The 25575-nt window shown below is 41.5% G+C and overlaps 1 protein-coding gene across 4 annotated transcripts in view; it reads left to right on the top strand.

Moving 5' to 3' along the window:
- STOX2 (storkhead box 2) overlaps positions 1-25575 on the top strand; it is a 149937-nt gene that overhangs the window by 105399 nt on the left and 18963 nt on the right. For 3 of the 4 annotated variants that reach the window (XM_074866404.1, XM_074866405.1, XM_074866406.1), the window contains exon 2: positions 24618-24770. In XM_074866404.1, coding sequence (XP_074722505.1) covers positions 24618-24770 — 153 coding nt within the window. Of the gene's footprint in view, positions 1-17649; positions 17697-24617; positions 24771-25575 lie in introns of those variants that run through there. The other variant, XM_074866407.1, reaches the window with a different exon arrangement.

Here is a 25575-nt window from a genome sequence, read left to right as displayed (position 1 = left end):
GTTTCATGATAACTGAACAGTTCTTACATATAACGAGTGGCCCCCAGAGCAGCAGGTCCTCCTTCTCCATACCTGCATTTCCTGTGGGCTACTGCCTCTTACTTTGGCCTGAGACAGGGCCTCCTCTGTCCTAACAGGGCACCCAGTCAGGGTTTGGCATAAAATATTCAGAGTTTTTTGGCAGGACTAGCCTTCTGCTGGGTTAGCTCCCTAAACTAACTCACAGGGAAAGGTCAACCATAAATGCTGACTGTCCTGGGTGAGGATAGCAATGTTAGCCTTTAGATTGGTTAGCTTTATTGTGCAGTTAGGCATCTATGAATGATTTGACAAACAATGACTTGTCTAAGGGCTTCCTGTTTGCTGCGAACAAAGGAGAAATACCACAAAACGTCACCAGCGTGGTGATGGATTCCTCATGCCATCTGAAGTAGCAGTGATGACATACAGTCAACAGCATTTTCAGTATAAATCTAGAGGATCTAGCTGAAAATAGTTGTTAGCAGTGACTTTGTTTTCTGCTGTAGGTCAGGCTGGGATGGTTTGGTCTTTTTGAGGCTTACCCAAACATACCTGTTGGCAGTGTGGCTGCACAGGGGTTGAGTGCTGTGAGCCAATTTTGAGCATGTGGCTCAGCTTCTCCAGGGCTGTTGAAGGGAGTTTGGTTCTGGTTCTACTGCCAACTTACATGTTTCGCCTACTAAAAGCACCTGATTTCCTAGTAAGGTTTTAAGCCCAGACAAGGGTATATAATTTCTAATGTATGCATTTGACATGAGTGTTTCAAGAGCAATATGGGTATGTATGGGTTTTTTTATTGCCTGTTTAACCCTATCTCTCTGTTATAAATGGAAGATTTCTGACATGGGAGAGACCATTTTGCGTAAACTATTCAGTAAGGTTTTCCAGATGCTTAGATTTCAAAATAAAATAAAGTCTAAAAGGGCCAAGCATATATCTAGGATATGCTGAGTACTAGGGGCTGTAAGCATGACTTCATTTTGTATAGGCAGGCCAGAGCTAACTCTGACCTAGTCAGCTCTGTCAACATAAGCAGTGTAACTGCTGCAACACAGTGTTTCACACAGACTGTGAAAACTATTTGAATGGTCAGGGACTTTCCCCATATGAGTAGTGTGAAGCTGACCCAGGCACATTTCTATCAGTTACAGTCACAGCACTGACTACACCACAAATGTGTCAGGTAGCTTTCCATCATCTTTCCATCATCCATTCCAACACAGTTCCCCATAGAATTCTCATAGAAAATCTGGCTGCTCATGGCCTGGATGAGCATACGGTCTGTTGGGTCAAGCACTGGCTGGATGGATGGTTCCAGAGAGTGGTGGTCAGTGGGGTTAAATCCAGCTGGAGGCTGGTCACAAGTGGTATTCCTCAGGGCTTGGTGTTGGGACTATTTCTGTTTAACGTCTTTCTTGATGATCTTGATAAGGACATAGAGTGTATCATCAGTAAGTTCGCAGATGACACCAAGTTAAGTGGGAATGTCGATCTGCATGAAGACAGGGAGGCTCTACAGAGAGACTTGGATAGATTGGGTCGGTGGGCCGTTAACGGGATGAGCTTCAAGAAGGCCAAGTGCCAAGTCCTGCACTTGGGCCACAACAACCCCATGCATCGCTACAGGCTTGGGGAGGTGTGGCTGGAGAGCTGTCTGGAAGAGAAGGATCTGGGGGTTCTAACTGACAAGCAGCTGAACATGAGCCAGCAGTGTGCCCAGGTGGCCAAGAAAGCCAACGACATCCTGGCGTGTATTAGAAATAGTGTGACCAGCAGAAGTAGGGAGGTGATAGTCCCCCTGTACTCTGCACTGGTGAGACCACACCTTGAGTATTGTGTCCAGTTTTGGGCACCTCAATATGAGAGAGATATCGAGGTGCTGGAGCGAGTGCAGAGGAGGGCAACAAAGCTGGTGAAGGGCTTGGAGAATAAATCCTATGAGGAGCAATTGAAGGAGCTGGGACTGTTTAGTTTGAGGAGGAGAAGGCTGAGGGGAGACCTCATCACTCTGTACAACTGCCTGAAAGGACATTGCAGAGAGGTTGGTGCTGGTCTCTTCTCACAGGTAATTGATGATAGAAAAAGAGGGAATGGCTTTAAACTGCAACAGGGGAGGTTCAGACTGGACATTAGGAAAAAAATTTTCACAGAAAGAGTGGTCAGACAGTGGAATAGGCTGCCCAGGGAGGTGGTGGAGTCACCATCCCTGGATGTGTTTAAGGGTCATTTGGATGAGATGCTGGGGGATATGGTGTAGGGGAGAACTTCGTAGAGTAGGGCTGATGGTTGGACTCGATGATCCCAAGGGTCTTTTCCAACCTGAATGATTCTGTGATCTTGACCACCCCTTGCTTTTGAATCAAAGCTGTTTTCCTGGTGCCATTTAGGGAATCCTGATGATTAGCCTGCAGGAGTTAGGTGTGCTGGACCTGTCCTGGAGCTTTTCCTGGTGGCTGGAAGAATCCAGGTGTGCTGTTTGAGGATCTTCTCCTGGAGTTCTTACTCAGTGAGGTCAGTGCAGGGCCTCAAATTTGGTTCTTGCTGTAACTAATGTGCTTGATGATCATGTTAGTTCAGTTCAGGTTGACATTTTTGAACCTGCATCTAAGAGAGGTGGGAAGTCGTAACAGATTGAGTGCCTAGCCTAGTTTAGTCTTTGCTATAATCTTTCCTTTTTAGCACTGAAGGAGAGAAGAGCAAAAACATCTGTAAGCTTCCAGCACAAATGCAGAATTTTAGTATCTCGGCAAATCCTGTATGTGGAGGTAGTAGTTACATCATTCCAGGCTTCCAGTTAACAAACTATGTGGAGAAACCTAAGGAATCCTTTGCTTTCAGATATCGCAGGAATATGTGAGCACCAGATTTTTCCTTATTTTCTTTAAATACAAACAGGAGATGCCAATAGAAAGGATGGCTTTTGATTGTAGGCTTATCATCCTTAAGCTAATAGTCATGGCACATCTTCTATGGATTGTGCAATTTGGTTGAGCAGTTGCTAGTTTAGCTGTAAGCTATTGTCAGTCATGTTGTCTTCACTGGTTGTTTGCCAGGTTCTTCCTCCTGTACTTGAGGAAAAGGGAATAATGAATGTTTAATAACTGAAGGTACATGGTTGGTCCCAAAGCCAAATAGTAAAACTGATAAAATCATTATGAGACTTTTTTTTTTTTTTCCAAAGGAACCTTTTAAATAGAAGAATTTGATAAGTATGTAAAGCTGAAGATCACAAGGAGGAAGTGATCTCATGCTTTCAAGGCCTCATAGATTGTATCTGAAACGTGTTGTCTCTGTCTGAACTAGGCTGTGAACTCCTTGGGGCAGGGCCGGTCTTCTTCCAGATCTTATAAAATGCAAGACACTGCTGATGTCACCCGCTAAAGAAGCATTTCCTCATACCTGACCTGTAGAGGAAGTGATGGGTTTCAGTGGCATTAGTGAAGGAAAGACGATTGCCAGCATTTATACTGCCTGGCATGGGAGAATAGGATTTATAGCAGCTTGGGTTTGTTTTGTTTTGTTTTGTTTTTCACTCTTTCAGCTATTTTTTTAGTATGAAAGGGCTGTGCCTGTAGTCTTGTGGACTGCGTGTGCATTTCCAGTGTGTAGTTGCAGGGCGAGGGAGATCCTAGCACTTGTGCTGCCATGCAGCAGTTCCGTCTTGCTTAGAGTGGTGGCAGTTCCGTTTCAAAATTGGTATTGCTCTGCTGCATTACTTTCTTGATCTTTTTTTCCATTGCTCAAGCAGAAAGTTACCATTTCTTTCAAGTTAGCCAGCTCCAGTAATGGGTTGTATGTCAAAGTCTAGAATAAAAACATTTGTGCAGCTTCCTTAAGTAATTCAGATGATGAGTGAGCTCATAAAGGGGAGAACATTGAAATGCAGGCTGAATCAGTGGTTAATTGGCTGCTATTCTGATCTCAGCTTCCCTTGGGCCAGAGTGCTGGAGAAGGATGAGGTCATGGTGCTGATTCTTGACCACAGCATGCTGCAGACCTCCCATGTCTTACCAGCGCTTGCATCAGCTGTATCCCAAACACAGTGTTACTGTGACACAAATACTGCTTTAGCTTCCTCGTAAACAGTTATCAGCTTGGTGTGGTTAGGCTGTACATGTCGCTAATGCCTGTGGACCATGAGACACACCAGCCCTAAAAAACAAGGTGCCCATTTACGCTTGCGAAGAGAGCCTTCAGCCCACGTTAAAAGTTCAAATTCATCCTCAGAATCCACAGCAGGAACCTTTTGTTACTCTGTGATTTGCCTTTATAAACTAATTGTCCTGATGGCTTTTGATATTTTCTTTTGGGGTTTTTTTTAAGACTATATAGTCAGATATCATTTAATAAGCAGAATCAAGAGAGATGGAGAATGTGGTTTGTTTTAGCTTTCTGATTTGTTCTACAGCTTTGGTTTTCAGCATGTGTGCTAGTCACTATCTTTATAAAGCATGTTTGGGTCTTAGAAGCTCCTGCTTCTATTCAAGATAGAGTTAGCGGGTCTTTCTACCCTTCTTGTGCAAAAACATTTCCTTTATGGTTGTCTTTTTTAGGCAACAACTTATTTTTAAGAAGGTGCAAAATTGGCCTGAGCTTCTGTACAAGTTTAGATTCTACTTCAGTAGCAGCCAGGGGGGAGTATTTTGCTGTGGTCCTTTGTTTTACCTTCTTAAACTTCAAAACCAAAACAACAAAAACCTTGGATCAATTGTGAAGTCATGTTGAGTTAAAAAGTTCCATAAAATACTGGAAGGGTTTAGCCTTTTGAAGAAGAGGGTGGATTTGATAGCAGTGACTGTTCAGATTTACTTCTGGCATCAGCAGTACACGTCCCGTCACACTGCCCCTGGGGAGGCAAAGGGAGTTTTGTGCTTTTTTGGAGCACCAAGCCCCTGCCACGCCCTTGCTTCAGGTGGGAAGGTTTCTCATGAGGACAGAGTGACGATAGGGGAATTAGATGGAAATCTGCTTTACCACCATGTAAAATCTCCAGCCTCAAACAACTACACAAAGAAACTCTACAACCCCAAGCCCAAAGAAGCCAATCAACAAAAACCATTTTTGTTTCTGAGCTCCACCTGGCTGGGACCCAGGCGGTTCCTGAGGCAGCAGTAGCACACAGAGGTGCATGTCCCGTGGGAACTGCTCCAGCATCCAAAATGGCAGGGGTGCAGGTGGCCTTTGCTGAAGGAGAACCCTGCCTCCGGTTTTGGTTGAAACTGTGTAGTGCAAAGGTAGGAGTAATGTCGCATCTTCGAACTGGGTATATACTGCTTTTGTTACTTGTTTTGGGGACCCTGCAACGTTGCCAGATTTCCTTTGAGATGCAGGAAGGGAGGTGCTGGCGACGAGCCCCTCACGTTGCCGCCACGCGTTGCCTTGGCGACGGGCGGCCGTGCCCCCGCGCGGGGCATGCCGGGACGGCGGCGGGGCGGGGCGGCCGCGCCTCAGCGCCGCCGGGAGGTGCCGCTGGTGAGGTACCGGCGTCGCCGGGAGGCTGCCGCGTCGTGCCGCGCCGCGTTGCTTCTCCGTTTGAGTCGATTACCCGCTTTGCTGCACAATAAAAGCTTCGTCAGCAGCGGCAGCGCGGGGCGGTGGGTGGTCGCTTTGCGCGCCCCCATCGCTGGCACGGGGGGTGTCGGTTGGGAGGGAAGGAGGGCCCGGGCGGGCCGGTTGTACCGGCGGGGCTGCTCTTCCGCCCCGGGAAGCGTGGATGGTGCTTTGCCCTTTGTATTCGGGATCAGCACGGGGTGTCTTGGCGGTTAAACATGCGTTGTGCTGTAGCGGGCCGCTAGAAAACTACCGTTCTGGTAAAGGCCGGAGGTTTCTCTTCAGTGCCGGTTTAACGAGATGGTCCGGGTCGAACCCGGCTCTGGCCTAAGTACACCGTTCGTTTGAAGGCGGTAGTGTCTTACAGCACGGCTGAATTCGGCCGTTATTTACAGGCCTAGAGCGTTGTAGAGGTTAGTGGCAAAGCGAGTAAATCTGGTATACCTAAGCACTTCCTTTGAGATTCTTTATTGCTACTGCTGGAGGGCAAAGAAATAATGTTTTAAATAGGTTACAAAATTTCAAAGCATATTCAAAACACTGTGAAACATCTTATCAGTCTGCCTACCTTATTTTTTTCTCGACGTTTTTAACAGTTGTCTAACTGCAAAATAGAGATCTAAATTTTCCAGACTGGTGGGTGAGGCTTCAGGTTAAGTTTTGATCAGCTACTGCAAAGTTGTCCAATGTTTTCGTCCTGTCCTGGAATGGAAATCGGTATTAGTGCCTGCACTCATAACGTTGGAAGTCTCTCCATCCAGCTCTAGTAAGCTACTCAAAATTTTCCTGAAGTTGCGATATGCTCTCACACTACAACTGCTTTGATGGTTGTATCACAGCTCAGGTTTTATTACAAACCAGGCTGTTTTAGGATTTTTTAGATCTTAATCTTAAAATCTGGGACAGTCCCTGACAGATAAATTATGCCTGCACAGTACACCTGATGTGTTGGACCTGCTGCACATGTGAGATGAGCCTATATGCATGCAGTAGCTAGTTTCCAGACATCAGGCAGCCTGAGTTGCCAGGCATCTGGAAAAGTGGGCAACTGCTTCAAAAATACGGGTGAAGTGTTTTCATGTGCAAGCGTGCTTGGAGCATAGGATTTCTGCAAATAATGTAGTGAGGCTGTTCTCACCTGTTATCACCCTTCCTTTCATTCCCCCCTCCCCTGATGGACTATAACTCCCTTTAAAAGCTGAAACCAAATTAACTTTTAATTTGTGCTCTGGATAGTTGCATGGAAGCCTCAGCGGTTCCTTGAGGGGCCAGGAAGCATTCGTCGAGTGATTGTATTTGTGCTATTTTTTATTTGCTCAATGATGGGGAAGTGGGGAGATAAAGGTTTTAGAATAGTTACAAACAGATTCTGGAATTCTGTATTTTACAAAACTTTTAAACAGGGTATTCACTGGGGACTAAACCAGATACTGTTGAAAAAAAATGAACTACTAAGAGTGTCATGAAATTATTTGTACAAGTGTTTTATTCTAACAGTAATGTTTGCAGTAAAGATTCCTATAACTGGAAGTATATTTTGCAGGGAAGATTCTTTTAAATAATCACTTTTTTTTTTTTTTTTGCATTTTAAACAAGTATTTGAAGCACAGTAACTTACAATGCATATTTTTTTCAGTCTTTCTTAGGAACATAGACTCCTGGTTTCACAAATCTTTGCCTAAACAGTAAGGTGGGCTAAGGCAAGATGTTTCCAGACTTCCTTTCCTGGGTTTTTTTGGTAACTTTCTGGAACTTACTGCCTGCTTTGAACACCTGTGAATGAGCTAACCAGCAGACAGTTAGAGAGGAGAGTGGTCTGAGTGTTGTCTGCACTTGCAAAATCAAATGACTGAGGAGTCAAGAGATATGGAAGTTGTTTCAGGATTCATTTCTCGTGTAATAGCTCAAGAGGCAGCCTGAAGTTCACTCCGTTACTTGGGAGCTGTCAAACAAAGCAATATCTTATTTTACAGTATTGTTGAAAAAAAGGTGTATACCAGACAAAGACAATTTACAACCTGTTTACTTTCAGTATTCTCCTAATTCTCATTATTTGAAGTAAAATCCATCTTCCTGAAGACCAGCTTCTTAGTTCCCTTAATCCTGCAGCAAAGTGATAATCCTTTATTTGTGACCTCATAGGCTGTTGCTACGGAGAGTGCTGTGATATCACAAAGCCAGCACTGTGACTTCACTGTTGGGGGAAGCGGTAGTTGAAGGAGATGGCCCACTCTCTGGAGGCCTGGGGGAGAGTTTATGTACCTCTGGTGTTCTGCAAGCACTTCCTAAGGAGCAGTGTGTGGCAAACAGGCTTGCATAATGTCTGTCTGCGTAGGTGATGAATGATACAGTCAGAGGCTGTGTATGAGGGGAAAATTCATGGTGATTATGTTTGGCAAGGTTACTCCTGCCCTTGAAAGAAGTTATGTTATCAGGAGGAAAATGTCGCTGGGAAGTTACACAAGGCTTTTACATCCTCAGTCTCCAAAGATACCATGAGGAAATGACTCTGAATACCAGAACTATTTTCTCTAAAACCAAGAACTCTTTACTCTGTATCCCTCTTTACTTCATCTTAAGAGTATAATTTTGCAAACCCAAAACTTCTCTTGGAAATGCTAATTATATGAAAACTTGCATCGAAAAAAATCTGTCAGAGGCCAGGCAAAAGACATGTAAATCACATTCAAATCTTTATGCCCTAAAGTAGACTTCTAGGATTTTATTTATAAATGGAAGCATGAAGGAGATACGTAACTTCAAGCATTGTGTCCAAGAGTTTCAGTTGTTCCTAAATAGCTTATGTGTATGGATTCTTTTCACATTTTCAAGTCAGAGCTTTTATGCCAGGTTCCAGAAATGAGTGCCTAAAATTAGGCTCCTAAGTAACTGTCCTGATTTTCAGAAGTACTGAGAGTACAGCAGCACTCAATGGAGATAAAGGGAAGTGCAGATCTACATCAGTTTTGAAACTCAAGCTGTGACTATTAAAAACAACATATGGCAATAGGAACCAAATTTGGCTCCTTTAATATCTCTGCCTTTGTCCATAACAGGAAGTTTTTAGAGAAATAGTACTTGCAACTCTAAATGTCAGTGGTTATCTACTCTTTAAGAGTTAAGCTATTGGAACCCAGGAAAAAATATTAGTAAAAGAAAAGGATAATTCCTTTGTTTTAATATTTACTTTTTGAATACACTAGGGAGCATATGATTGAACAACAGGAAGACACATTCTTACTGCTAATAAAATTAGTATTTTATTTTTACTATTGATTATTCAATTTTTAATTTTCACTTTTTAATGCATGTATGAAAGGTCATGCAGAGGAATTTAGCAGGATTATGCATGTACAACTGCCCCCATTGATACAACTTTTGGAAGTTGTATAAACTAAATCACGTTAAAAAAAACCCTATCTGATTCCAGAATAGATGGGGATTTACATACGTATAATTACACCAAGATAATTCTGGCAGTAAATTACTTTTAGACCAAAGCCCTGAGGTCAGTTTTCATCTTATCCCTGTTACCCAGATGTTCCCCAAATTATGTTCAGAGAGGGTACCAAACTGGATGCGGCATAACAAATCCACGTTGCAATACCTCGATTAAATGTAGTACCAGAATTAAAATACAATACCACAATTAAAAGAAAAACATCACAAGCCTTATGTAGAGGCTTTGCAGACCACACATGGCATGCAGGATGCGCTTTGGGCAGCATGGCGTTTTCAAGTTCTTGTGGATTACACCTTCTTTCTATGAAACTACATGTGCATGTGTGTTTTTAACTGCTTCTCATAAAGCAGCAGAACACTTCTAAAAACAGTGTTGGTGATGACATGCTTAACTGCTTTCACATGTTTTGGTTCAAACTACTCAAGCTGTTAGCATGCTCCCTCAGTGGAAGGATGCTGCATGTGTGCCTTATCAGCATGCACACTACTGATTTACTCTCAACTTTCTTTACTGTCCTGTAAGCTCCCATCCTTCCCCTGGCTTTGATCTTTCATCATAAAAGCTTAGGAGCAACCCTTTGGAGAACAAGCTAAATGTTTCTTCTTGGCTGTTCTGCCTGTTCTAAAAACTGGGAGGGCTCATTCAAAGCCACTGCACGATACAGGTTCCCTCGGCCAGAGCCAGGGGCTCTGGCTCATGCCTGAGCTGCTGGGGATGCTCCTGCTACTGGGTCACTGGCACTTGGGCTCAGGCTTTGGGCTGCAGTGCAAGATACGTTTGTTCTTTCAGGCTTTTCATTGAGGCTTTGAACGTAGGCTTTCATTGAATCCTTTGTGTGGTGTGGGGTGAAGGTCAGCCTAGAAAACAAAACAAAGGCAAGCACCAAGTGGATGCAGAGCACATGCAGATTGGCCTTCACAAAACAACTGTCCTTTTGTTCACTTCTTTCTTCACTGATACATGCAGACGTTCCCACTTTGCTTATTCCAGCAACCCTGTAGACCCTTGTATTTTCCCAGCCTTCCTACAGCTGGAGGTACTAATTTTATTTATCATTTGGTTATTAGTCCCGCTTCCGTTTAGCCCCTCTAAGCATTTGGATTCTTTTAACAAGTCTTCTTTCATCATTAGCATCACATATGCTGCATCGCCTGCTTTGGGAATCAAACAAAAATAATCTCTTTCTTAACATTTCCTTTTAAATTTCCTGTGTTTTTTCTTTCTTATGTTGTTTCTTGGTTTTATTGCCAATTTTCTGCTGCTGCTAATTCAATCTTTTTAGCCTAGGTTTTTCTTTAAGTAGTCCCTATATCAGCTCTTTAAGACTAAAACTTGTAGCTACCAAACAGGCAGGAGGAAAAGCAGAGGTTTCAAAAAATGCTCTTAGGGCTATTTGCATCCCCAGTAGGCATTTCCAAGGACTGGTCTGTGCAGCAGTTCCAGCCTCCGAAAGCGTGTGGCCAGGTAAGGAGAGGGGCATGCACCATCCCCTTCACCATATGCAATGAAGTGTTTACTGATGAACAGAAATGCTTTTGAAGCAGAGAGCCGTGTCAAGCTCTGGCTCTGACAGAGACACTTTTTATCCTTTTAAATAGGAGTCATGCCCCTGGGCCCATAAGCTCTGGTGAGTTAAAGTACTGCCTGTGGGAGTAGCTTGTTGAAAGAATATGGCGGTGACTGTAAGTTCTTTTTTCTTATGGTCCAGAATAGGAATGACAACATAATGACAAGATAAGGAATGACTTTTTGTTGTTGTTTTAATGTGTGTTAATAAAATATTATCTTGCTATGGCATAAAAAGTAGTCATTCAGAGCTTGGATTTATACATCCCCTATGCTTTGATCTCAAAATCTTGTAATATGTGATTTTCTCTGTGTGTCCAGTAGTTACTTGCCAAATTTGTTCAAGAAATTATCCCAATGTAAGGGCTATGTTCAATGTAAGTTGAGATCAGCAGCAGCTTCTGAGATTGTCTCAGAAATCTAGTCTTGATAGCCTAGTTTAGGTCTCTCTATACTGAATAAGAGGGCAAAGACACAACTATTTTTATGTGCTCTCATCTTTCAGAAAACTGGGTCATAGCGACACTTGGGGAGCACAAGGACTCTTCCATGCTCTAGTGCTTTATAAATGATTGGTGAAAGTCCAAGAGAAAAGTCTTGTCAAGCTGTTTAGATTACAAAGGAGAAAAATGAACAACCAGTTCTGGTCCCTGGAAAGGATTAGCAGTGTTCTGTGCAGCAGGGATCAATACCAAATGTTTGGGGTTTAATAGCTATATTAGAAATCTGAAGGATGGAAGGATGAAGTGGTAACCCTGTCTGTCAGATCACAGTTGTTCAGGTTCATTAAGACTGCTGAGGAGGACTTCAGAAGGCACCAGTGACAGCTGAGTAAAACAGCTGAGCAATTCTGCAAAATGGTGACATCAGCAACGTAGTGTAAGGCGTTGCAGTGAACACTGAAAAGAACGTGCTCAAATATGTTAGGTTTCATACTTTTTTAGGGGCATGGCCTGCACATTGCTGGAGTCAGTGGTGAACGTGTTAGATGAGTGGGGGGTGGTAATTAAAAATCTAAACATGACTGTGTAAATTAGATATGCTCTGTCTGTGCAATTGATAATTTTATCCTTGTTTTGGATACTGTGTTTGGTTTTATGGCTCATGTAGAGGGAGATGTTCAGGGAGATTCCTGAAATTTCACTTAAAAAAGAAAAGAGCAGGAGGTAGGGAGGTGTTACTGTTGTAATAGCAGTAAAATGCCTGTTGTGGGTTTTCGTTTACTGCTTCCTGTAATAAAACGAGTGCTCAATAAAATTAAGAAGCAACACCGATGTGAAATGAATAGGAGGAAACATTTAATCTAGCGAGTTGTTGAATTGTGGGAACCCCTGGTTCCAGGTACTGTCATTTATTTGGGGAGGTAGTTTTTGATCGCTGCGTTTGCTGATAGTCATATTAATTGGGAGAAAAACTGAAACCCTGCCGGTCCTTGAGGATCTCAAAAGAACAGTTTCTGTCTGGAACAAGGGCATTTCCCTTTAAGATGCAGTATACACTAGTGGCAATGTGTGCAGTTGGTTTTCTGATGCTTCCTCTAAGATGCTTAATGAGCATGAGAGATGCAGCAGATTTTGTGAACTGTTGAACTGTTGTGCCATGGCATTTCCCATGTTCCCATCCTCACAGCTGATCCCCACACAGGGGAGACCAAAGGACAGAATTTGGAAGTATTTTGAGCCACTGCAGGAAACAGGCACACTGCATTTACCCCATGCAAGTAGAGCATAGGGGCAGAATATTCTAGTATAGCTACCTAATGTGTTAGGGTGTAAGATATTTTGATGTCATAAGCATTAAAGTACATCTTCTTAAATGTACTCCAGCCATAGTGAAAACTCTGCTTTCCACCACAGGGAAAAAAATGACCCAGTAAACTCTCAACTGCTAAGTCTTTGGAGTGTCTAACCTTTTCTTTTTAAAACTACTTCGGCACTATTTTAATTGATTCCATGCCTGGCCTTTTCATCAGTTCTCTCCTAGCCAGGAAAAACTGGGCTGTTAAAGGCTGCTGCAGTACCATGGGACTTGTGTTCAGTGTTGCAGGTTCTTATTTTAACTTGAAGTTACCTGCCAGTCATCACTATTTGTTTGAAAAGCTGTAACCACTGCAGTATCAGCTTTGGGCTGAAAATCCTTCTACGGTTACAGCAGTCAATATAAATGAGAGAGGGCACACTGTGGTGTTGGGTTATTGCTAATCATCCCTTCACCTTTCAAGAATTTTAGCTGCTGACTAGACTCTTGCTGAATATTTGCTGCATCCCCAGCCACACTGAAAATGTGTTCTGGCTAAACTGAAGAGGATAGTGAAGAACATGTGGCTAAGACAGGCTGATTGTTATGTTTCAACAGCCATGTTTTGTGCTTTCAGGAGTGTTTGTAAAGGAATATTTCTCTCTGTCTTTATAAAATTTCCACACTAAAAGAAAACATCTAGATTTATCATTGTTTGTTTTTTTTTCTTTTGTTTCTCATGTGCGCATTCTCTTGCCAAATCTCCTCTAGTATCAGATTTTTTTTTTAATGCTTCTGTCTTACCTTGCATTTACTGTTTGCTGCCAGAAAACAGGCAGGCTTTGTTTTTGAGGGGGTGGAGTGGTGGTGTGGTCGATGACAATATAGCTTTAACATTAATCAAATTAATAGTAACAGGTTTCTATGCAAAAAAACCCCAAACAACCAAACCCTTCTCCCCTCTTGTCCCATGGTCCTAGCTATAAAATCTGTTAGAGAATTCTTCTGTGTGGTTTAAAATATCACATATTTTCCAGTGAACTATAACTTTAAGAACCATCTTTCAGTAGTCAAATTCTAAAACACAATTATTTTAGCTACTGGGCTTTTGGGGGAGTGAGTTTTGTGGGTTGCTTTATTTTTCCTGTTAAGACTTGATGGGTTCATTCAAATGCAGTTTACTGAGTAGTTGTATTAGCATTGTGGCACTGGGTTATGGTTCTTTTCTGCATTTAAAGTATTGTTTGTTTTTCATTTTAGTTTTTGTGACTTTTTAGCATGTGATACAGTGGAGATGCTTAAAAAATAGATAACAAATAAGAATTGGATGGTCAGAGATCCTTAATCATATCCACAGTGAGCTGTTAAAGTATCATGGGCAAGATCATGGTCTTGGGAGTCAAACCCAGGAATATTTGCTTCAAACTCATTAGTTGCAGCCAGCCTAAAAAAGATACCTGGAATCGGTTGTTCAGTTGTGGGGTGACAGTGAACCACCAGTGTAGCACAGCTGTGAAAAAAAAGTAGATTTCATTCTTATATATAGGGCAGGGTATTTCCACTAAAAGTATGGAAATTTCAGTTTTTTGTACCTGATGCAGATGAGAGGTTAGCTGGAGCACGAGAATATGGTGCAGAATTCTGGTTATTGCTTTTTAAAGAAAAGTTATGTAAGTTAGAGTAAATGTTGAAGACTCCTCTATAAAGATTAAAGGGACAGGAGGGACAGACATATGAAAGAACATGAAAAGAGCATGATTTTTTTAAAGCCAGTGGAATGAAATCTGAAGGAGGGGAGGTATGTTCTCTGCAAATAAATTGGGGTGTAAGCAGTTGGGGGGGAAAAAAGAAAGAGTATTTAAGTTCCTAGAAAACATTAGCATGAAAACAGATGGGCATTACTTGTTGGGATATTGCTGAATTTAATACCCTGCTCATGGTCCCTCGTGTGTTTTCCTAAGTGATTTCTTAAAGAACCAGGAGATTTGTTCAGGTAAGCCAAGTGGAACTTATTAGCATACTGCAAGTAAGTTGTTATTAGTGGAGCACTAATATGTCAAAATTTTTAGTATGAAGAGATTTCCTAAAGAAATGTAAGTGTAAGTTTGTATCTTTCTGATGTTCCTTAGTCTGGTTTCTTCTGGGGCCACAGGGTTCACAGGTTGTGTTCCCAGTCTGGTGTTTCGGTGCCTCCTGCTTTGTGAAGTTGGTTCTTGTAGAAGTAATCATAATGGTAGATGACCGTACTCGCTGCAGCTACAGACTCTGAATGCTGAGTGCTGATGGCTGATTTTAGCCTCTGAAATTCAGGATCCACTGAAACTGGTACAGGCTAGTCTGAATTTTTTCATGCTCTTGATAACCTTCCTGGCTTCTTTTGGCAATGTGTTGTTTTTTTTTTTTTTAACCTTTTTTGCTCTCTGTCCCCCACCTCCTGCCTTGCAGATTCTTTTTCTCCTCTTGAGTTTCACTCTGGTGATGGTGAAAGGGCTATGGCAAAGGGAGGGAATCCCAGGCCCTGGCTTGGAGGAGGGCTCAAGGATGTATGCAGGCTAATGTGGAGTTTGACAAGGAGTCTGTGTTCAACACAATGCATGTGCAAAGGAAGAAAATGGGATCTTTACATCATCTGCTTTCTCAGTGTATGATGGAGATCGATCTCAGGCTATGCTGTATTCTCTACTGGTCTATTCAGATGCATGTGCATGCATGGAATTATACGGAGAGAAGTATATGGTGTATTCATGCCGTACACTGTCAATAAGACAGCTTTTGTTTCAGTACCAACTTCTGCCATGTGCTGGGGAGGAGATGTGGGTTGGAGGAACAGAGTAGCTGCCTTGATTGGGAAGTGCATGTGGTATTTTGGCTAGGTCTGCCTCCTGTGAGGTCATGCTGCAGTAACATCACTGGTGATGGCAGCACTGGTTTATGCATCCACTTCAGCTCTTCTAAACATTCTCATTTACATTTTCCCTGCTGCTGGTCTCTCAGTTTTGCTCTCTGCCATGCTTGAGGTGTCAGGCACTTCTTGGTGTTCTTAATACTGATTAAAGGACTGTGTGATGGTGCTGATGAATTTGAGAAATTGAGCATGCCTGGGTGAGTGTGCACACAAGATGTATGTGCATGTGCACGCTCAGTGCATTCTAGGTGTCTGCGGGGCATCACACGTGCAAGAAGAATTGTCTCACTCAAAGAGTTTGCAGTTGTATTAGTCTGTTCAGAGTAGCCAGGCTGGTCCTGAGTATATAATTAGGGTTCCAAGTGCTAGAGAAATTAGAGAGAAAAGGGTATTTGAGTTGTGGTATTACCTGCATCTTTCTTCTGCCGGTATTTTAACTTTGGTGCCAGTAGCATGAGTACTGTTGCAAGAACTTGTGCACGTGTGTGAAACAGCACCGCATGCTGAAGCCCAGCCATTTAGCTTTGGACGTATGTTGTCTGGTGGAAAGGAAAAGCAGATCGGAGCGCTCGTTTTGTCTTTCAGTAGGTGCCCGTTGTAATTCACTTTTAAGCCCACAGAAATTTTTCTTCTTGGAATTAGTTTCGTTGCTGTAAAGTGGGTGTGGGCTTAGCAGACAAACAACAAGAGTTTCCGCAGGATGATCCTGGGGGACCCAAACACTGCACATGCCAAGCTGGATTCATTAGAGGCTTTGCGGCTGATCCTGCAGCCCCAGGGAAGGCAAAACTCCTGTAACGTTGCAGGAAGATTTCCTGGAATAAGGCCTTTCAGGGAACACAGAAATTGATGACTGTGTGTATAGCAAAAGCCCAGCTTTTAATGTTAACATCTTGGCTACTGTGTAACTATGGGTGTAGCAAAGCACCCAGCTTACCTTATGCAACAAAGCCATATTATAAAGAGGCTAATTTACAAATGTAACAATCGCCATAGGCCTGTAAACAAAAGTGATGTTTGTTAGTTGTGTAACACAGTTATTTACTTGTCCTCTTGAAACACTCACATCGACCTGTTTTAGGCTGGGTTTGGCTCTTTTTCACTGCCAGGGTAGTTGTAAGGCATGGGCTTGCAGCATAGGGAGGTGGTGACCTTTGTATTTCATTTAGTTCTCAACACCTGTGTGTTCATTTAGGGGAGAACCTAAAAGAACTGCCTGCTCCAGCACAGCACAGGTGAGTCCTAAAAGTGCTGTGTTTCAGGATTTTATGGATTATGCTCCAAACTATTACAGAGTGCTTAGGATACAGGAACGTTTAAAGAAATGCCTCGTGGCTGCACTCCTTTTTTTGTTTGCCCCTCCGGTTCTGCATATCGGTCTTCTCATTTTGATGACTAGATCACAACTAGAAATAGTTCTTTTGCGGTAAAGGCAATTTAAAGTGTTTCCTTCTTAAAAGAAAATCCCCAAACCACTAACAGTGCTTCTCCAAAACAGCAGCATCTGTCTCTCACCACACGCTATTCCTACCTCTTCTTCTGTGTTTTCTTGATGCTTTAGCATAGCATATCCTCACCAAGCAAGGGAAAACCTAGCACTGGAGTGAGATCGTGACACAGTGACCTCGTTCTGAGCATTACCTTCTTTGTCAGTAGCAGCAGAAGCTGAAGCAGCTCTGCTGGCTCTCGGCACTTGGAGCAGTTTGACATTTTCTGTCTGGCATGGTTTCAGGGCTCACTTTGTTGTGAGCCCAAATGGTGAATGAAAAATGAGCTTGCAAGAACTTGTCCACTGCTGCTAATTTTTTGATAAACAGTTTGCAGCAGCACAACTTTGATCCAGTGTACAGCAGAGCTGTTTGTTACGTGCAGGTCTGCAGCATTCTTCGGGACTGACAAAGAACAATAAATCTTTCTTTTTAATCAAAAGAGTAAAAACTGGTAAGTGTCATGGTAAATAGTGAATAATTTAAGAAAATACTGCTCTGTGTAAGTGTGTGTGTGCACGTATGTCTGTGCATTTGTGTTTTTGTGTATTGGGGGGTTGTGTATTACATCAGGAAGATACAGTTGGGGTAATTTTTTTGTCTTGACTAGAGGGTTAAAGCTTTAACTTGTCTTTGCTAATGCATGTAAATAGCTTTCTTGTCCACTTAATGAGGAGGCTGGCTTGTTATCCTGTACAATGCAGCTGGGCATCGTTCCAGAAGCAGAGGCACTTCGTTTCAAAGACAAAGAAGCCAGTGCAGACGGAGGGAGAAACCTGGAACGTTGCGCCGTGGATTTTTTCAGAGCGATGACTCATTTCAGTTCACAAAGGATTCTGGGCAGGGTAGTGAGAAGTCAGGTTGGCTGATCCATTCCTATGACTTCACTTTGCAGAGAGCCAGGGAGAAGAGGAGTGACACTGCAGAATCCTGAGGCACTGCAGTGGAGAGGTGCTTTGCGAAGACTGTGAGTGCCTTCCGAACAGGGGGTGGTGTCAGAACGTGATTCCAACCGTTCCGTGGAAGTAGGGCAAAAGGAGAGAGATGTTTTCAAAACACTGTGTGGGAGTTCTATTTGTAGTCCCTTTTAGATTCTCTACCTCCACCTCCCCTGTCATTTCTTAACCATTTATTTTTTGTGTTTATGTGAGAATTGTGTGAAATAGCATTCCTTTCAGTGAACCTGCATAGATACTGCATTATTTTTTATTTTCTGGAAGCCCCGGTTTCCTGCTTTAAGAGGTGGGTGTTCAGCGTATTACTGCCTAAAAGCATGCTTTGTTTTTCTTCTTTCAGGACCTGTGGCACTGACCTGTGCTGCAGCCAGCCACCTTCCACAGTGATATAAAGCCCCAGTATGCACATTGTTGTTACATCACAGCTACTCTGGATACTGTACTGGAGCATGGAACCAAACCATAAGGGTTCAGGTAAGTCCCCCTTTTTTAACATATTGTGTGCCAGGAATATAGACATGGGTATTTATTAAAAAGATGCATTTGAGAAATACTGTTTGAGGAAACACATTCTAAAGCACACAATATATTAAAAAAACACAGTCCCACCCTCCTTTCCAGGATAAGCAACGCCACCAAAATCTCAACTGAATCCTCTGGGAAAGTTCCGTGCTCCAGCAGAAACTTTACGATCATGGTTGCAGCATGTGCTGGGATATCACTTTGGATCAGGAGGCAGCTGGCCACAGGACATGAACAAAGAAAAGGAAATTTAAATCACAGGAAATACACAGGATGAATGCATGTAAGACAAGTCTGCTGACTGGGCAATTTAGCACCTGTTTCTGAAAGTTAGTGCCACTTGGTGAACCTGGAAATCATGATTTTAGCTGGGTCCGAACGATTAAAATGATCAGTTTACATGGTTGAAGTTAGTAACTGGCAAGGGACTAGAACTTTGTTCAAAGGCAAGCGTTTGTCATATGGTTGGTTTTTATTAAGGTTGCTGGTTTTTATTCAGGCTGGTTAGAATCAGAGTGGTCACATTGCCAGATCACATTCTTGAAGTGTTCATGATCTGTGTCTACAAGGGAAGCTATGTTCTGGTGTGCCTGCAGAGGTGCAGAAGGAGCTTGCTGGTTAGCGAATGTGTGTTACTGCATTTGTCAAACCTTTGTTTAAGCTGCTCTTAAACAGGAATAAATGGACGAATCTTTAATGTATTTTCTTCTTATTGTTAACAGTCCTCTGATATGTGTAACTGTCTAGTAAACACAACCTGCAGGTTTGTTCATAAAATACTCCAGGAAATGTGGTTTAAAAGGATGATTTAGCTATGGCTGAGAACAGTGCAAGCAACACACCTTCTAGTTTATTTCAGATTTTGCTGGTAAAATGTGTTCTTTTCTGTGTTAGTGTGCTAGTGCAGATTCAAGGTATTTCAGAGTAATCTGAGTAATACCACAGAAATCTGCATATTCTTCCTGTTCCCTCTTGTTGTTTAATTAGGTGGAAACGTCTGCTTAAAATGCCAATTATATATCATTGTTGTGAGTTCACATAAGATAGGTTTTGTTGCTACATCTATGTAAGTATTCTATAATTAGAGTGATTCAGTCACATTGGGGTTTGGGGGAAAAAGGGGTAATGTGCAACCCAGGCCAGACATCTAATTTCTTCAGCATCTGTTCCTTCTTTAAGTAAATCTGAAAATGTGCTTTTACTAGAAGAGGCTTTTCATTTACAGTTTTCTTGGAAAAAAAGTGATAATATTGTCGGCTGAAGAGCCCTTTTTTTTCCCATTACCAGTAGTTTTGGTTTTGTTAGCTACCTTCTGTTTGAAAAGGACCTTTCTGTAGTTCTTTGCTGAGTGAAATCATTAGGTGAGTGTTGACCAGAAGAGGCTGTTGGCAAGAAATTTTTTGTAGGAGATTTCTGTTGAAACCACCACTATAAATAATCATGAGGTGCTGTGAAGTTACTGTACTCTAGTTTGATGTTTTATGGTTAATAGCATAGTTCTGTAAGCAGTAAAAGTAGTAAAGTCAGATTTCCCTTGACAAGTGTCTTTTGACTGGATTCTCTCCTGTCTAGTGGGAGGTGGCTATGCCTGAAGCTCTGTGCAGATGGAGCATGCATAGCAAACACTCATTTTAGAATCTCTGTTGTCTAGTGAGGCTCGACCTGTCTGGCACATACATGCACACAGACTGTGATTGTGCAAGTGTAATTTCCTGTGGAAACCAGGCTAAAAATCATGTTTAAAGTTTGCCTTGATCCATAGGAAACAAAAGGTTAAAAAGGCTTTGAGAGGCTGAATGGAGAAGAGAAACTGGGCTTTGGCTTCCTATATTTTACAGGATACAGAGTGTAATCAGAGGGTCTCTTCCCCATTTCAGGGAAATTGTGTGTATAAATTCTAATATAGTGTGGCTTTGCACTGTAATGTCCTTAATTTTCCTTCACAGTGACTTTACTGAATTGGTTCCATTTATAAGTCAAGAGGTGAATTTTCAATCTTCTTGCAAACTTCATGAGGCAGGGAGTTTGGCTTCCAGGTCACTTCTTTCCAGCAGCAGAATCACTAATAAAAATTCTGTCATCAGTATGTAGTTGATAGTTTAATTGATGATACATGGTGTAGAATGTAGTCTACCACATTTTCTCCCAAGATGGGGGTACCCAGACTTTCAGAGAACAGAGACACTAAATAAACTGGCACAGGAAAGGTTCCGGCTGATATGGGTTCAGGATTTGTGAATTTTCATTCCCAGCTCTGTTACAGACTATCACTTTCTCATCTGTATGTTAAGGATAGTTATGGCTACCCAGTTTTTCAGAATGTTTTGAAATCCACTGAAGAAATGTGCTATGTAAGAGCTATGTGTTGATTTTATGTGCTACATAATCTTTTGTTCTAAGTAACAATAATTATTTTTCTCCCCACAGGGTAGCACTACAAATCCCTAAGGCATAAACGAGGACAAATCCCATTAATTATTTGTTATGTGCTTAGACATTTTTGAAAATTAAGTGCCACTTAAAACAAGAAGTCTAGAAAATGTTGTTTTTTTAAAATTCTTTAGAGAAAAGTTTGGAAAGACATTGCAGAAACAGAGCTAAAACTATATATAAAATAAATGTATGTAAAATTTAAAAAAATATATCGTATTTAAACAAAACATGCAGTCAGCTGGTGAAAACTGCTTTCTGAGCTCCAGTTTTCATTTAATTGGGAACATAAACATATGAAAATCAAGGATAGTAATTTGATTTCAAAAGAAAGCTGCTTGAGACAAGCATCAGTCAGAGCTAACAAGAGCCATATGCTAGATGTTTTATGTAAGTGATGTGGTCTTCAAAAGAAAAATTAGGAAAAGCATATTTGATTTTTTTAAGCAGATCTTTCCTAAAGAAGTTGTAGTAAACCTTCTGTTCAACAGGCTAAACAGTATTTATGCACATAATTGATGTTAATATATTAATTTGTAGACACAAGATATATTCTGTTGTTGTGCATCAAAGAAGTTTGTTCACTTAACTATAACCACAGAGTGCTTGTAATTTCCCAGAGCCACAGGGTAGTTAAGATAAAACTTGGCAAATTAGAGCCTCCCTGAGTGAGGGGGGTTTGGCTTTCTATCATTAGGTCTGCTGAAAGTTTTACAGATATGTGTGAGCTTTTTTAAACCAAGAGCCAGTAATTATCTTCAGCAGATAGTTATGGACAAGCTATGGAGGTAATTCTGGCACAACAGAGGTGACACAAGAGTTCCCTTGTCATAGTGAAGAAGGTTGAAAAGCACTCAGTGGAGAAGAGTAAGGCTTAACTGGCAGTAGTCCCTTACAAAACAGAAAGAAAGACTCTCTCATAAACCAGTATTTGTTGGTCATTTCTACTGCATTTAAAGCCTTTTAAATTATGATTTTATGGGCAATTATAGTCATCTTTATAGTTAATTAAATGGTTGTTAAGCTCTCAAATATTTGCAAACAGGATGTGTGTTACCCTGGCATACACTAACTATAACATGCTTCACTAGAGATTGTGTTAACATTAAGGAACTGATACTGAATGTTTTATATTGATAAGTTATGGTAAGTATAGTTAGTATTTCAGTGGAAAGTCTTGGCTTGTTCCTACTGACAGGAGCCCAACTGGCAGCAGTCAAATGTGCAGACTGAATGTTTTCTGCACACTAACCTAGAAAAGCAATTCCATGCTGGAGGCCTGCTTTGAAAGGAAAGATTGTGCAAAGTGCAAGGTTACTAAAATCCAGGTAAATTTTATTATTTCTTAACTTGTACTTAGCCAGTTTTAAGTTAACAAGTCGTGACTGTGAGTCATCACAGAGGTGGATCTCCACAGGCTCTTGTCAGCCAGGGGAGAGGGACAGGCTGCTCCTGGAGGTGAGCAGAGTGACTGGTTTGGGTTCTTGTCCAGGCCTCCTTCCGGGGCCAGCTGGGAGGCTGCAGAGCAAACCTGCTTAGCAGCACTTACTAGGTTTCATGTGTAACCCTCCACAAGTCCCTTTCCCACTCAGGAAGCTGATTATGGTATTAAGGCCCATTCCTTACATCCTAAATATCATTCTTCCACGTGTAAGGAAAAGAAAGAGGTCTTCCTCCTGCTCTTCCATCCTGGTGTCAGGCGTAGGTGGCAGTGTGAGCATGTGGCTGGGAGTAGGCACAAGTATACTCTTGCCACGGTGCTTTGGTTTAAGAAGTTGCCAGGTCTTTGATGATCCAAATAAAACCATTCAGGAAGTTACTTCTCTTTCACCTGGATGCCCCTAAAGCTACCCAGGGAGCCCATTTAAGTGCCCAGTGAACCTGATAGGGTTAAACCTCAACTGAGGGCAATACGTGCTCATCCGTATGACGTCGCAGTGAACTGAATTGAGTAGTGCTCACAAAGATACCCATGACACAGATCATCTCTGTGTAAAAGACATCAAGTTCTTAAATTGCTTAGCTAAATCTGCATAATTCTTATCATAATTTTGATGCTTTTTAGTCATGAAACTAATCATTAAAGCAACTGATCTCCTACACAAAGTGCATGGTGACTGGTGATCGAAGTTGGTAAACTTGAGTGTCTGGCTGATTACAAAGATCCATCTATGACCAAGTTTAAGCTGATAGCAGGTATAATTAGTAAATAGTAATATAATAACTGTGGTGTTCTTTATCCATTCTCAAATGATGAGGGGCCAAATGGTGTTTGCTCCCAAGTCATGTGAAAGCGCATCTCTGATGTTTCCCTGTAAGCTGCCTATGATCTTTTTGATTACCATTGTCTGTAAAGCACGTGGCATGAATTTTTCAGGTGAATATGAATAAAAAATGTCCAGAAAAGGTTATATTTTAAGGTCATCATTCTGTGGTCAGATAGCGATGAGGAGGATCTTGGGGTGCACTGTGAAGCTGGAGGGATGCTGCTGTGCTGGGATTGCAGCACTGATCTGGTCAGGCCTGATGAAGCAGAAGCAATCAGGAGACAGCGTAGCACAAATGTGTATTTTAAATCACTGTGGTTTGGGTAATGTGTATCACTGTTGTACAATAGATTGTACAGCTGTTGTATTGAAAAATATTGCTCATAAATCTCACTGAAGCAGTTACGCGATTTGCTACTCCCACCAATTTTTTTTTTCTAAAGTGCTAAGTATAATGCAAGATTAAATGCATTTTGATAATCAGTTTTAGAAACTGCTGTTCCTGTCTAGTAGACATAATAGGAATATAGAATTAATAGGGCAAATATTAGATTCTCTAAATTGTGGAGGAAAGTTTGAATTTGAATTAATTTCCAGTAGTTTGGTTCCTGAATTGATCACAAGGTATTGCTCTGTGACAGCAGAAATAGGGGGATTTTCCTGAGATTTCAAAGCCACTTAGGTAAAATTTAATCCCTGGCTATTGACTGGTCTGTGGCCAGAAGAGGATTCGTAGTCAAGCACCCCTTGTTCTGTCTGTTACTTTTTATTATTCCTTTTCCACTGGCAAAGGAAATCTTTTAGCCTGCTGCTTCTTTCTGTTTGAGATCATTGGGGAACTGTTACCACTTCAAGGGGAGGTACAGAGAAGAATCTAAAAGCATTTCTGTATTTATATAAGGTACATTAAAATGCACATATATATGTGTATTTGTGTAGTCATGCTTGTATTATCAAATTGTAATTTCTCGTATAACTTTAATTTTTAAGATCTTTCAATGATTTTTTTAAAGTATGGGTTAATGAATTATTTTTAAAGACAACATGAGAAAAGTTACCACAGTTAATGTTCAAGCCATCCTGGAACTGTTAAAACTTCTAATAAATATGTAGTCTGTACAATTTGACATGTAGATCCAGGAGAGATTTGTTGAGGGTATCAGTTTTAAGGTGTTTGATGCTTTTGTGCCTCTAAAGAGTGTTCTGCACTTTATCACCAGAGTGAAAACGTTATTCATTAACTTAGCAACATTTTTTTCTGATCTTTGTTACTGTTAAGAAAAAATACTCTATCAAGTGGAAATGGTGGGTGATCCATAACTACTAACCTTTGAAAGGGGAATGTAATCTCCCCTTTTATGTCCAGAGAAATACATGCAACTATTTTGTTTGCACAGTTACCTAGTAGGATATTCAAGCAAAAGGTTTTGCAACTGTAAGTGTTAATTTGTTGGCATTTTTCTGAATCTGTCTATTGTACCCTTTGAGAAACTATGTCTGCACAGTGTGTATCTCCCATTTTCTAAAGCTCACCATGTCTAAGTTTTGAAATAAGCTGTTGGATGGTTCTCCATTGTAGGACTTTTATTCCCAGCCTAGTACAAAAACTACAGAGCTGACCTGTGTGCACCTTCTCCAATTGTATCTCTGCATTCTTGTTCTATGAGCAGATTTTTAAACACGCTTCATTGCACATCTGTTGTCTTTTTCCAGGTGATGTATCACCCATCAGCATGTCTCCCATCAGTCAGTCACAGTTTATTCCACTTGGTGAAATCCTTTGCCTGGCCATCTCAGCAATGAACTCTGCCCGAAAACAAGTCACACAAGAAGCACTAATGGAGCACCTAACAACCTGCTTCCCAGGTAACTGGACATTAATGAGTCATTGGTCAGGTGGGTGCGTGTCTGTAAAAGGGCAGTTAAAGAATCCCCAATCCCTACCCAAAAGGTTGCTTATTTTTTTTGCTTAATTAAAAGAGGGAGTTTTGGTGTTTGGTAGTCTGTTTTTCTTCACTTTTCTGCATGGGAATATTGATTAGTCCTGGGATACTACCCAAAAGTAAAAGGAGGCTTTAGGATTCTAATCCTACCTTTTCTTTATTCTTAAACATAGAACTGAGTTCTCTTTGACAGGGCCATTCATGTGAGATACATGTTGCAGGGTTAATTCCTGACTTTATGTAGCTATTAAAAATTACTTGAGGTAATGTATTGGCTTGTTTCTTTTTTTCAGACTGGTATCAGAATAAGCTTTTTTGTTATTTTCTCAAAAAATAACCTTCCTTATCATCATAGTCTAAAGAGTTTAGGACTTCTTTAGTAGTTATAGAGAACAAAGCATGCATCATAGCCAGAGCAGACTTATTCCACCTTGTGGCTTTCAAGCCAGTTGTAAGCTAACTCATAAGAGCTCTGTTGACATCATTCAATCATTTCAAGTGTCATTGTCCAGTATCCACAGAGGTAACCTCATGGAGGTATGTCTCTGTGTAGAGCATTGTCTCTTAAAGAGCAGGTGTTCTACATACTGCATGTCTTCCTCCACCTAGCACACGCTCTCAAAACTGCTGTGGCCTGATGCAAGTAATAAAGTCCAATGGCAATGACGTGCCTGCTTCAGGGAGAAGTTATATTTAAACTGAAAGGAGGTTGTCAGCCTGGTTTCCAG

This window comes from Strix uralensis, chromosome 4 (genome assembly GCF_047716275.1).
Source record: "Strix uralensis isolate ZFMK-TIS-50842 chromosome 4, bStrUra1, whole genome shotgun sequence".
NCBI lineage: Eukaryota > Metazoa > Chordata > Aves > Strigiformes > Strigidae > Strix > Strix uralensis.
This window is presented reverse-complemented; position numbering and strand designations above follow the sequence as displayed.